The sequence below is a fragment of the Helianthus annuus genome, chromosome 1, assembly GCF_002127325.2.
Source record: "Helianthus annuus cultivar XRQ/B chromosome 1, HanXRQr2.0-SUNRISE, whole genome shotgun sequence".
Lineage (NCBI taxonomy): Eukaryota > Viridiplantae > Streptophyta > Magnoliopsida > Asterales > Asteraceae > Helianthus > Helianthus annuus.
The window spans coordinates 145,590,897-145,605,457 of NC_035433.2; the positions used below are offsets into that span (position 1 = coordinate 145,590,897).

Below are 14,561 nucleotides of genomic sequence, written 5' to 3' on the forward strand. Positions count from 1 at the left end.
TTAAATTTATATGTCTAGTTGTTTATTTATATTCAAGTTTGAAGGTCACAAATCATAACAGGTTGTTAATTTAATGGTTCTGAGATAATTCACATGGAGGTTTTAATTTTTAGATAATTGAATAATGAAAATTGTTTCAGAAGTTAACTGATAATTTTCACTTCATTTATAGTCTTGAATGACACTCATTAACATATAGTCAACGAAGATGTTACAGCAATGACATAGCTACACTTAAATTTGAAAAATAAATAAATTTGAAAAACAAATACATATTATTGGCCAAGGTAATCCAATCAGAACACAATAACCAGATAAACTTGAAAAATAAATACCTATTATTGGCCAAGGTGATAAACTTGAAAAATAAATACCTATTATTGGCCAAGGTAAATTTGAAAATAATAATACTCTTAAACGGGTTTACAAAGCTCTATTTAAAATAATAATAATAATAATAATAATAATAATAATAATAATAATAAGGCAAATTGGAAAATAATAATCTCATCTTTCTAAAATTGGCCGATAAAAATCCCAAGTCAATTATTAGCCAATAATAATCCGAACTCGTCTAATTTTTTTGTAAAATAGACCGCCATTAAAATAAGCTTAACGGAGTTAAGTTTTTTTTTTCCGAATTACAAACCGATGTTTTAGGGCTTTTGATCAGAAACGAGGATACGAGTCAATTGATGTAAAACTTACCTCAAAATATTGCCCCCAACCCACGAAAACGGTGCTTCAATTCGGGTGTTTAACTTCCAATTAACAAAATTCAAACCATTTCGAATACAATTCCGAGGTAAGTTTTACATCAATCGACTCGTATCCTCGTTCTGATCAAAAGCCCTAAAACATCGGTTTGTAATTCGGAAAAAAAAAACTTAACTCCGTTAAGCTTATTTTAATGGCGATCTATTTTACAAAAAAAATTGGACGAGGTCGGATTATTATTGGCTAATAACTGACTTGAGATTATTATCGGTCAATTTCAGAAAGATGGGATTATTATTTTCCAATTTGCCTAATAATAATAACAATAACAATAACAATAACAACTAAACCTATTCCAACTTAAACGCACAATTATATAAACTACATAGACAGACCATTTAAACTTTAAACAGTTCAAACATAATCAGTTTTATTATATAAACTACATAGACAGACCAAATAAACTTTAAACAATTCAAACATAATCAATTTTATTAATTCAATAACTCTCTAAATTCATCACTTATTACTTTGCAAAATTATCTTCCTTTTTTTCCAGATGTGAATCAGCCCCTTTTTTCTTGGGGTATTGGATTTTAATAATCCCAAGTTTCACTAATTGGCCGGTAATAATCTCAACTTCAAAAATTGCCTACAACAGTCCCAACTTGTAAGATTTTAGCCACCAATGATCCTTTGCTAACTGGGTTATAACCCAGTTAGTTTTCTGCTGACTGAGTTGCTGATGTGGCACCATCACCACCTCCACCCCCACCTCCTCCTCCTCCACTGCCACCAATCATCTCCGACCTCCTGTAATCTTCTCCGCTTCTCAAAAGTTTAAAATTTCCACCATCTACGCAACTCCGGTGACCTGCAACTTATTCCGACGACCTTGTTTACCCCTGAAACCACCAAAGGAGACCACCACTTGTCATCTCCAACCTCTAGTGACCTTCTCCGCTGCTCAAAACTTCAAAATCTTACAAAAAACTAACAGCAAAGGATCATTGGTGGACAAAATCTTACAAGTTGGGACTGTTGTAGGCAATTTTTGAAGTTGGGATTATTACCGGCCAATTAGTGAAACTTGGGATTATTAAAATCCAATACCCCTTTTTTCTTTCTTAAAAACTAACCAAATTAAGCCAACAATTTCCTTTCTAATTTGGATCCCGATACACTCAACCCCAGATCTTCAATTCCCTTCCCCATAATTTCCTGAGAAAATTACTAAATTAGCCAAGAAAAACTTAGACTTATCAAATTAGCCATTTGATGCCTCCTTGGAGCAGGGCATCCCACATTTAATGTGTCCGCCAATGGTGACTTGACACGTGGCAAAAGTAACCTGATACCTCAGCCGCCAGCGCATCCGGGCCAAAAAGTAGGCTGATGCGTCCGGCTAAGCTGCATCCGGAGACAAATGGCTGGCCTGGCTGTGGCTCGTTGAGTGGCTCCTTGGAGGAGCTGTAAGACGCATGGGGCGCATGGGGGGCATCGGTTTCCGTGCTTTTCTTTTTCTTTTTTTATATTTCACATATTCATTTACATTTTTTGTTAATTCAAACCCTTCTACTATATATAATGACGAAAATCAGATATTTTCAACATGTTCTCTCCAAACCAATTTTTATAAAATGCTTATGTCAATGTATCCGGCTTTTGATACTCTCCAAATAAAAATGAAGTTGTTTAACAGTGTTGAAGATGACGTTTTTCTGAGCTTTAGAAGTCCTAGTGTTTATGGGTGACGGGACCTGCCCCGAGTGACGGAAGTGATCTGTCCTCCCATTTTATGGTAGGTGGTTTAACGAAGAAATTCGAAGAACTCACCTATAAAGGGAACGTTGGATCACTTCGTGTTATCGGATTTCCCCGTCCACGGCCTCTACCGCTCCTCTAAGGCCGCCAAATTATTCAAAAACAAAGAGGAATTGGAGACCGAACTTTGTGGAGGAATTGGATCACTTCGTGTTATCGCTTAAAAAATATCTTTTTTAGTCTGTAAATTTTTTTTTTGGTTTATTTTGGTTTGTTTTTTTTATTAGATTTAATTGTTGTATTTAAAGTAAATAAAAAGTTGTATGTTATTTCTTTTATTTTTATTTGACATTTCTATCCATATCTCCATCTATATATTTAAAATTTGGTAACTAGTATACCACTAAAGAAATAATTAGAAGAAATGGATGGTGGTGAGTTTGAACCATCGGGTGATTGCAACCCACCACCATGCTACCGTTCATCGCCACCAGCCTACTGTGCACCGCCACCAGGCTGCCGTGCACCGCCACCATCCTACTGTACACCGCCACCAGGCTGTCGTGCACCGCCACAACCCCACTGTACACCGCCACCAACCCACTATACACCGCCACCAGGCTGCCGTGCAATGCCACCAGGCTACCGTGCACTGCCACCACCCCGTTTAAATCCTAATTTATTCAACCCGCTGCCTCTGAATACTGATGATGAGTGGGACGGTATCACCGATGAAGAAGCAAGCTTTGCTTACGATTGTGCCATGGTTAATTGTATAAAAGCTGCCCGGTCAGAAATGATTGCCAAATCTGGATGCTCGCCGATGCATTCTTTCAGTTTTGAAAGGAACCACGTCCACGACTCACCGTCTACAGATTTACCAATGCCATAACCAATAGGCAAAATCTGATTGTTTCCCTCCTTGCCAACAGCCAAAAACATTGTTCCTTTAAATTCACCCTTCAAGTGGGCTGCATCTATGATGATAAGCGGTCTTAAATTACGGACAAAGCTCCGAATCTGAAAGCAATACGATAATGTTAGATTTTTGTGGAAAAATTTATTTATTGATTTATTTATTTATATTTTACTCTAACATTTAATATAGTCTTTCACTTACCACCGCACCTATGGCCACAAATAACATTTCAAAACGACTTTCAGAATCAGTGCGTATGTGTGTCACTGTTCCTGGATTAGCCTTCTCCAAGTTATAACAATAGACGGGAAGTTCGGCAAAAGAACTTGACGAACTACCTTGAAAAAGTTCTAATGCGTTACATTTCCCACGCCATGCTTGCATGTATGATAAATTGACTTTTTCTTTAATCCTAAAATCCTTTACAATTTCGGTCGAACGGTATATCCGTCCACAATCTTTGAATTGTTCTTTTAATAAGCTACCCACCACCATTGGGTTTGCTTGTCGCATATGTGGATATGTTTGCGTCTTAGAACATATATGTTTGTTGTTAAAATGTTTCATGTAAAAAACATCACAAGATTCCCGACTCGCTGCCTTGAAATTCCACTGGCAATTCTCATCAATACAAGATACTTCGTAACGAGTTTTGGATGATCTGTCTACTTTATACGAAAAACTTTCGGAAAGACACATTTTTCCTAATTCTATTTTCATTTCCTGCTTGTTACGGAAAATATAACATATGTAAAACTGGCTTTTATTTTCAAGAGGACAATTAACATTATCAGTAACTCCAGATTTATATGATGCGTTACATTCATCTTCAGGAAAAACATTTACGTTAAGATCGGGACATTTAAAAAAATTGGAAGAACCCGCAGATGAACCAACACCAAATTCTTGCACCACATATAATTTAAATAACTCATGAGGGTTTCTTTCCGCAATATTGAAAAAAAAAGTAAGATCGGAATCATCAATTATATCAATGGGATCGCTAAAACTTGACATTTTGTAAGATACACGTGTGATGTTTTGAAGACATGTTGACTCACTAAGATTTTTTAAAAATGTGTTGTAAGAAATTGTAGTAGAAGTTTCAAAACCACGTATAACAGAATCTGGTTGGACCACATACTCTAGCCTCCCATCAACGACTTCCCACTTGCCACCACAGTAAACAACAAATCTGACTGCCATATCAATAGAGAAAAAAATATAAAGATAGATATTTTTTTGTAAAAATTTGGAGATGAAATTTTGTAAAATGTTTAGAGTAATGGTATTGGTACCTAGAATCTAATCTAAAAATAGAAACGTGTAATACATCAAATAAATAAAAACGAAAACTAATTTTTTTTTGTCTAAAGCGTCTCGAGACTCCTCCAATGCGTCTGTCAGTACTAAAGAGTCAAAGGTGTACTTTTCTGATTACCGACGCATTACATGCTTCTAAACAAGTCTTCCGTTTGACATGTGTTGCGTCTCAGCCGCATAAGTAGAGGCGTCTATAAACGCATAAATAAACGTTTTAAGATGCATCCGAAAGCTGACAACCGAAGCGTCTGTAGACGCATACGAAGCAGCTATGAAAACGCTGACAAAGGAAGCGTCCATAGACGTATACGAAGCAGTTGTGCAGAGGGGCATCCAAAAGCTGACAAATGGAAGCGTCCTTAGACGTATACGAAGCAGCTGTGAGGGGCATCCAAAAGCTGACAAATGGAAGCGTCTTCTAGACGCATAAGAAGCAGCCGTGAGGGGCATCTAAAAGCTAACAAATGGAAGCGTCTTCTAGACGCCTTGGAAGCGTCTCTGATCGACGCATAAAAACTTGTACCCAGCCAGACGCATCACACTAAGCCAGACGCAAGCTAAAGTGGATGCGTCTCGTAGACGCCTTCGAAGCAGCAGAATTTTTCAGACCCAATCATTGACACACGTGTCGCTTGACTATTCCCTGACGCATCCTTATAACCTGTAGACGCATAACAACTCTCGAAAAATGTGATGCCCTGCTCCAAGGAGGCATCAAATGGCTAATTTGGTAAGTCAAAGTTTTTCTTGGCTAATTTGGTAATTTTCTCTAATTCCCTTGTCATCTTCTCAAGTTCTTTACCACTTTTCAATCTCGTGTTTGACTCATTTGCAAAGGACCACATTGACCCATGTTTCCTACCCGAAAACTCCTACTGTTCACACATGGTTAATTGTAGAGTTGGCTCACCGTCTTTACTTTGAACTATATGTGCTTCTTCACATTCTAATTTAGGTCCTTTTCCTTATTTTGACATTCGTCCACACAATTTTCGTATTTCTCACACCTGTAACACATAACATGCGACTTATCCATATGGCTTAGCATGATGATCAACAATGTTGTTTAGGTTTCCCCTAGCTCAGCCATTCTTGTCACGGCCAAGTCCCTCAGCCGTATGAATTCACATAACAAAGCCCTTTGATGCGATTGTGATCATCTTGTCGAGCAAACAAAAGTCCTCCTTGTTCTTTACTTGGTTTTCCCATGCTCTAATTCTCCGAATGTAAGCCTCTAATCTTCTTATTAACCCATCAAATCACATCGAATCAAGCAATTTCGTATTAAAAGTTTGGAGGTGAGCCTTCTTTGTTTGATCCACATGATCCTAAGTTAACTAGTCGTATCAGAACCACTCTCAAGATGCCAACTACAGTTGGTAAGAGGAGACAAGAAGTTAAACCAACGAAACTACAACTCCTAGTCTACCTGATTAAGTTCTTACCTACAGGGCCATGATTTGTGGGAAGTGGTGTAGGGAAATGACACCTTGCAACTTACAAGAGATACACAAGTTGGAGACTGAGCAAGTGGAACGTGAAGGTAGGAAAAGCCTTTTTCAATCTATAGATAACGGTTGAGAATGAATTACTTGACCATATCAAGGATTCATCCGGTCCAAAGGAAGTTTCGGACACCTAGGAGTTGTTACTGTCAAAGAAGAATGACGCACGACAACACAAAGAGAACACTACAAAAACGGGTACCTTTAGCGGCGCCATGTGTCTCCGCTAAAAGCCCAATAACTTTATGGTTGATGACTTTCGTCTTTTCATTCTATTACTCCTTTTTTTTTTCTATTTTCCTTTTAACGTTATTGCTTCGGTCTTATTTTTTAACCTTACTGTCATTTATGTTGATTTTATGTCTCTTGTCTTGGTTTCCACCTAATCAGTTCTCCTCGTTTCTTGCTATCCTGATGCTAATGATGTTCAACTATATAAAATTAAAATTTATTTTGTTAAGCACTTGTCTCTGGTTTCAAAATAAAAGAATAATAACTAAAAAAATCTTAGAATTATGTTGAACAACTCGACACACCCGTAAACGGGTTTACAAGTCCCTATTTAAAATAAAAATATCCTAAACCCATTCTTACTCAAACACAAATAAATAAACTAATTAAAGACCAATGGGGTGTTTGTTTTTTTTGTGAAAAGCTATTCAGAACCTCTTATGTCTGCCCTGGGCAGAACACACGCAGACGTTTGAGTCTGCAGTGTGTTTGTTTTCTCGAAGACCTTTCATTAATAAATGTCTGCGTGACCTCTTTCTGGTGCAGACATGGATTAATGTCTTCTTGGGTCTGCAGACTCTCTTCTCCTCCACATTTTACAAAAACCCAGCACCTTCTCCTCCATCCTTCTCCCTCCTCCCACCCCCGCCAACCTCCACAGCAACCATCGTCCCCCGCCACCTCCACAGCGCCGTCAACCTGCATCCCCTCAACAGCAACCGTCAACCCCCGCCACCTCCACATAAGTTAAAAAACAAACAGTCTTCTCCCTGCAGACGCAGAGTTTTGGTCCATCTCTTCTGCTACAGATGTCTGCAGATGTGGTCCGTAGATTGCAGACGTTTTACATCTGAAAAATCAAACAACACCCAAGTGTACTTACCTCGTTTAATTCATGATTTGAATGTTTAGAGATATATGGTATGTGTATATCAATTGTTTACAACCAATTTTCTACCTTTGTCTGAAGCAGTCAAGGCCGGTATTAATCTTAACTTAAAGTCTTACCTAACCACTCTCTGGACTTGCATGTAATACATTCATAGTATACTTTTGTGTGATATTCAAAAAATATGTAATTGTAAATATAATCCATTTTGTACATTTTACATTGATAGATTTCTTTTCTATATGTGCACATACAAAAATCTAAGACATATATGCTAAAAAAAGTATTATTTATTATAAGTAAAGTGTTAATTCAAGTTTAGAAAAATGTCCAAAAGTTGAACTTTTCGGTCTGGAAAACTGATATATACATTCAGATGGGACTGTTTTCGTTTTCATTTTCATTTTCATTTCACAAGTTAAAACAAAAATATATATAATATAAATAGAAGAAAACAACTGGTTGATGTTATGGCCATGAGTCCCCATTTGTGAGGCTGCCAAAAACAATGCAGGGTTTTCAGAATTAAGACTTAACAGGGTCCATCCCATTGACAAAAGTGACTATTCATCCCAATATGGGAAAGAAACGTTTGCCTTAATTACTTCTTTTAGTATTAGAATCTTTTAACTAAAATATTAATTTTAATATCCCAATATATCAATATTAGTTAAATTCTTTATCATAGTAATTTTCTTTTAGGAGGTTATCAAATGCAAATGCAAATGCAAATGCAAATTTTCAACAACAATGTGTTAAAATATAAAAGTTATAACCTAACTGTCCTTAGAGACGGAGTTAAAAAATTTCTACATTCAATTGGGGCGGTAATTTTTTACATGACCTGAAATACTAATTGAACCGACATACAAAAAGTAGGTTTTAGGTTGACTGATACGACCCGTTAAAAAACGGGTCGGGTTCAGTTTGACCAGTATTAAAAATAGGTTGTGTTTCGGTTGATCTGTATAGTATTTAGAAAAAAAATTTAGATCATTGTTTTTGTTTTTTTTTTCCATTTTACATGGTTAGTAATGTTACTTATGTCACACCACATTATCTAGTTGTGTCAGTTTTACTCACCGTTAAACACGTTACCGGTAACCTGCTTAAAACCAAACAATGCGCTTATAGCTTGTCAACATGTATGGCCCATTTAAATAAATTGGTTAAACTGGCCGTGTTTGAGTTGACCCGAGTTTATGTGTGTGTGTGTGTGTTAGGATTTAAATTTCAACCCGCAACACCCTAACCCACAACACGTATGAGATTTACTGGGTAGGGTGGTGGTATAACCTAAAAGCTATAAATGAGTTTGATGGATGATCGAAGGCATTTATTTTTTTAATTGCAAGTTTAATTTGTTTCGCCATATACATTTCACAAACACAAAACTGGTATGGTCCAAATGGAGTAATGAATGATTTGTTCAACTGAACCGAAATATCCGAGACCGGCCGATCAAATAATAGTCTGTCTCCGGTCTGTTATCCCCTCTTCCCGGCTAGGATCAAATATACAAAGTCTCATAAAAACAAGAAGTCGTAATTAAGAAGGCTATCAAACGGATTTCAATTGACCTCATTCAGCGGCATTGGAATCATCTCATCAAACTCTACGATGTGAGATTTTAGACAATTTGTTTACATCATTGTATTTTTTGTGACTCATTGTGTCTTTTTTCTTCGACATTGTGTTATATTTTTCGGCATTGTGTTATACTTTGCGATTCATTGTGTCTTTTTTGTACACTTTTTTGTTTTATGAGCATTTGTAGAATAACTTTACCCTAGTCTTAGCTGGTACAATTTGATCCACATCTCATGAACAACCCTAAGAAGCTCAAGTTAAAGAGGTCATGTATACTTTATTGATCCATCTAAACAAGTTAAAGTGGTCATATATACTTTATTGATCCATCTAAAGTTATTGGGTGTGGTTTATATGCATGGCAAGCTCATATATATATGATTAGCTAATCTATAGATTGACACTTCCTCTTCTAGTCCTTTAAATAAAATTCTGTAGAAATTTGAGTTATTTTGTTTTTAAAATGCATGAAACCTTAAGACCTTTTAATTAGATCCCAAAATATCATAGTTAATTAATTTAATATATTTTTATATATAATATAATTTCAAAATTTAAAGTTAAAAGTGACTTTCATCATAATCAATCCTACATTTTTTTTGAAGTACATAATATCAGGAATTTGTTTTCTCTGAATCACGATTATACTTTGCTTTATAGAATGACTAGTCCAATCATCCAACTATCAATATTTAATGAAATTTTTTTTAATGTTGTAAATAATTAAAGAAGGTGAAAAGAAAGTGAACTTGCTTATAATAGACCATAGAAACATGATTTTTCCCCCTTTACTTTACACGGTACTTAAAGAAAACGACCCCATTTGTATACAACCTTGTCTCTCTTTCTCCCTCTCTCTCTCTCTCTCTCTCTCTCTCTCTCTCTCTCATATATGATCTTCTTATAAGTGTATCACTCATTCAGAAATGAAACAATCAAACTAAACTCATTGCCTTATCATCCTAAAAGATCACAAGTTTATCTATACTCATCAAGGTTCACTCATCATTTGTTAAGTGCAACCACAATGAGTGCCGAAAATCCCACTTCTGAACCTGATGATTGCAGCTCAAACTCCATCAACTCACCCTCTTATTCACCTGGCTCAACACAACTTGTTCACAAACCACAAAACCCTAAAAACCGAACCGTTAAGAGAAAACAAGACACAAGCACAAAGCACCCGGTCTATCGCGGTGTTCGCATGCGTAATTGGGGAAAATGGGTGTCAGAAATCCGCGAACCAAGGAAGAAATCAAGGATATGGCTTGGAACATACCGAAACCCTGAAATGGCAGCGCGTGCACACGACGTTGCAGCACTTAGCATCAAGGGTAGCTCGGCTATTATTAATTTTCCGGAACTTGTGGGATTGTTTCCCAGGCCGGTTTCTTCGTCCCCTAGGGACATACAGGCTGCGGCAGCTAAAGCTGCCGCAATGGAAATGGATTTTCCGACGACACTGTCTTGTACACTGTCTAGTACAAGTACAGTGTCGTCAGAAGACTTAGGGGAGATAACTGAGCTTCCGAACCTTGATACAGGTTCGGACTCAGTGGAGTCGAATAAAGAGGTTGTATACATCGACTCAGTGGTGGAGGGGTGGTTGTACCCTCCACAATGGATGGATGATGGTGGAGATGGTGATTGTGGGCTTGTGTCCGGCCAGAAGAATGAGGAGTCTAGTGAGTTTGAATCATTATTGTGGAAATATTAGTAGGTATTATGTGTGGTTTTTTTTTGGCTTTCGATTTATTCTTTTTTTAACCTCTTTAGTTTTTTGCTTTTGAATATTCGTGTCAAAAGTAACATCATTTAGTTATGTATGTTGTTAATATTATGTGGCAAAAAAATAATTAGACCCAAGATAGCATTGTGTCGTTCTCTCACAAAAAACGACGAGTCATGGTCGTTTTACAAATTTTCAACCAATTTATTGCATGGTATATATACATATTATTCGGAGTTAATTTTGTTGGGCGTTCAGAAAAGTAATATATTAATAAAAGGCTAGCCGAAATTTAGATTTTTTTCTTTTCTTATTTTTTGGTGCTATTTATATTTGTTATTATTTGGTGGACTGGTGATTAATAGTGTTGTGACTTGTGGTTCTATCTTTGATTTTTTTGATGGTGTGTTTAGAGATTTAATGGTACTGTTACTGAACAAGACCAACAAATCTCATTATTTGGTGCCATATTTGTTAGTGCTCTATCAAAAAGGCATAAAACACAGCAACAAAAAAATGATTTTGTACTAGTAACATCACCTATGTTATTTTTTTTGAACCGCAAACAATACTTTTATACCACACCAAAAGTTTTTACAGAATACAAATGGTTAGTAAGCTACTAAGCCAACCACCTATTACATCATCACCCTAATGTAGATTAAAATAAAAACAAAAACCTCAATTAAACATAATATACTACTTATCTCGATAATTCAAATCGCATCCAAAATCTCTCCATTTCGTGTTTGCCCTTTTCGTCCTGTCTTTAATCCACACGAATGTAATTGCCTGCATCACCTATGTTATTAATCAATGAATCTACAATTGATGTGATAATTACAATTTACGGGTTATACATATGGAAATGTCTGTTTTATATAAAATTATTTGTGGTCATAGGAGTGTTATTTTTATTGTGGTAAATTTGATTATTAAGATTTAATTGTTTTATTGTACATAATACTTGATGTTACTTTGTAAATGGTAGGTTCTAGTCCTGTGAAAGAAAAGAATAAGGGTTAATAATGGACATATAACTTATGTATTTTAGGTCAAAATGATTTAGCGTTGTTGATAAATAATAATTAAATACATCATAAATATTCAATACTTTTCTAGATGTTCACATTCTTGTGGTGGGGAAGGTGAAGTGACATGAAAAAGAGTTCGGATCTATGGTTAAGTTACTTCTTCGTTAGCATAAGGTACTATTTTATCATGCATAAGCTGATTATTTAGCCTAGAAGTCCATTTTCATTTATTACTTATTTAATTTAATATTTATCAAATAATTGATATTAATAACCGGAACACTAAACTAAATTATATATTTCAGTATTTAAATAAAATAATATCTAATTTAAATTGTATATAGTTATAAAAATAAAAATAGTAATTGTAAATTTAAATCTAATTGTTACGTATTTTTTACCGTTATTTTTTTCACACCTTAATTTCACCTTTACCTTACACTTGCAAGGATTTAAACTCACAACCTCATATTTGTAAGAAGGAACACCATACCACAAAACCAATAGGGCATGAGTTTAATTTTAAGAAATATCAATAAAATAAAAATTAATGTAGTAAATTAAATAATTTTTTGTGCATTATTTAATAATGTATTAGTTAGGAGAAGTTTAGTAAATGAGGACAAATAAAAAAATTTGAGGACGAATAAAAAAATATTGCATAGAGCACACTCTTTATTTAAAGTTTTATAGATAATATAATAGTTATGTAGTGAATTAAATAATTCTACGTGCGTTAAATAATGTATCAATTCAAAGAAGTTTATTAAATGAGGGCAAGTTAGGAAGTGTTACATCGAACACTTATACCTTATGATTCGAAAATAAAGTTTTTGAAATTACAATGTTGTCAAAAAGATGCTTTATAAGGTGATAAATAAATAAATAAATAAATAAATAAATAAATAATAAATGAATTAACGTACAATGCTAGAGAGAGCGTGAAAGATAGAGAGAGATGACTAACATGTAAGCACCACTGGGGTTGGTGAGTGGCTAGACAAAGCCTTTTAATACGCTCTGATGTGAGGTTTTGTACTCAAGTCTCACAAGAGTCAAGAAATTCATTGTTAAAAAAAACTTAACGTGTAAGCGTTTCTATCATGCGAAGTTATCATAATGCGACATGTGGTTTGTGGGCGATGGTATATATCTCTGTGCCATAGTTACGCATATTATTAGACAATTAGACATAGTTACGCTTAAATCACAGAAAAATCCTTATTGTTGTAGAATTAAGTTACATATATGGTTTAGGGTGCTTAAGTTACATATATGCTTTATTATTGTAGGATTAATATGTAAACAATTAAATGATAGAATACAGAAAAATCCTAAATAATAGCTTAAGAACATACATATATTACTAACCTTAGTTGTAGAAATAGATACAAGCACAATTAGTTAGATATTATTCTTAATCATGGAATGAATTTCAAAACAAAAGTTCTACCATTCAAAAAGATCATTAAGCATTGTGTTATGTATAAAGCTATTGAAAAATGATTTATATATGAAACTCTTAGTTACTCTAGAATTAACTATTTGCTTATAAAATCTATTTTAAAAAAAGTTGACAAAACCTTAATTTCAAACCATATATTCTCTAGTTAGCCACCCTAAGTACTTTTAATTAAGTGGAATATAGTAATTTACTAGATTTTTTTTATCAAGAGAATTTCTTTTGGAAAACATAAGTAGTAATTTTCCAAAAGAGTTTGTATTATCAACATAGATATTATCAAGCCCAAATACATATATTTCATTAACTAGCACTTTCCTAATACTTCACGCTACACATAAAAACTTTGCTCCATATTGCCTATAAGGCCTCCATTTTCCGCCACAATACAACCATCATATCATATAATATTTAAGTGATAACATCAAGTCCTCCACTTCAACCCTACAAACCGACCTTTTGATTTTAAACGCAACTACTTAAATTATAAAAACCTCTGAGCCATCTCTCAGTGAAGAACTAAACCAAACTTTTCGATGTTTAACCAATATACATCCCAAGAAATTGTCATTGATGAGTTGAAGAAAAGAGAATACAATCAAATCATCGCTATGAAATCACTACAAGAAAATAGCCATGTAGCAATGACGTCTGTGACGGTGACATGAGTCATCACTATGGGTCTACCTATGTTAACGACACATCGACGCCATAGTTTTTGTTAATATTTTTTTACCAACTATGACCTGTCCAGAAGACTTGTCATTGATGTAGAATGGAAAGAAAATGTGAAAAATGCCCCCAGTTTTATAAAAAGGTTATAGCAACGACGTTTCATCCCTATAATTTAATATATTTATTTTATTGTTTAATATTATATGTAGCTTGGGCAAGAGTTATGAAAAGTTATCCATCGTTCTAAAACCTATCCCGACGATCAATGTTGTAAAAATCATGACTAGTCAGGGACTAATCAACGATTAATCGGTGATCGGTGTTCCACTGATTAATTTTCAATTAATCTGTCCACTAATCGGCAGTCGGTCCAAGCTGGTGTTATTCCGGGCTATTCAGCCCAAGTTAGGTTAAGTCGGCTCTAGTCGGCCCAAAGAAATCAATTAAAATTTGGTCCAAAACATGGTTTAAGCCCGTTTTCCATAACATCGATGCTCATACGATCCCTTCTCTCTCTGGCGTAACTACCTCTTTCTCCGGCTCCGGCGGCGCGTCAGGTAACATCAATCCCTTCTGTCTCCTTCTCTCCTGCTTCATACATTGATTCCTTCACTCTCCTGCTTCTATCACTAAATGTATGTGACTATGTGTTTTGTATTGTATATTTGTATGTAATTATGTAAATACTTGTGAACTTTATTAGTTCTAACTCACAAGAATTCT

General features: G+C 35.0%; 1 protein-coding gene across 1 annotated transcript; it reads left to right on the top strand.

Moving 5' to 3' along the window:
* Positions 1-9,776: 9,776 nt before the first annotated feature.
* Positions 9,777-10,842, top strand: LOC110883453 (ethylene-responsive transcription factor TINY). Its single transcript, XM_022131201.2, has one exon. The coding sequence runs from the start codon at positions 9,966-9,968 to the stop codon at positions 10,653-10,655; it is 690 nt and encodes a 229-aa protein (XP_021986893.1). The 5' UTR covers positions 9,777-9,965; the 3' UTR covers positions 10,656-10,842.
* The last annotated feature ends 3,719 nt before the right edge of the window (positions 10,843-14,561 follow it).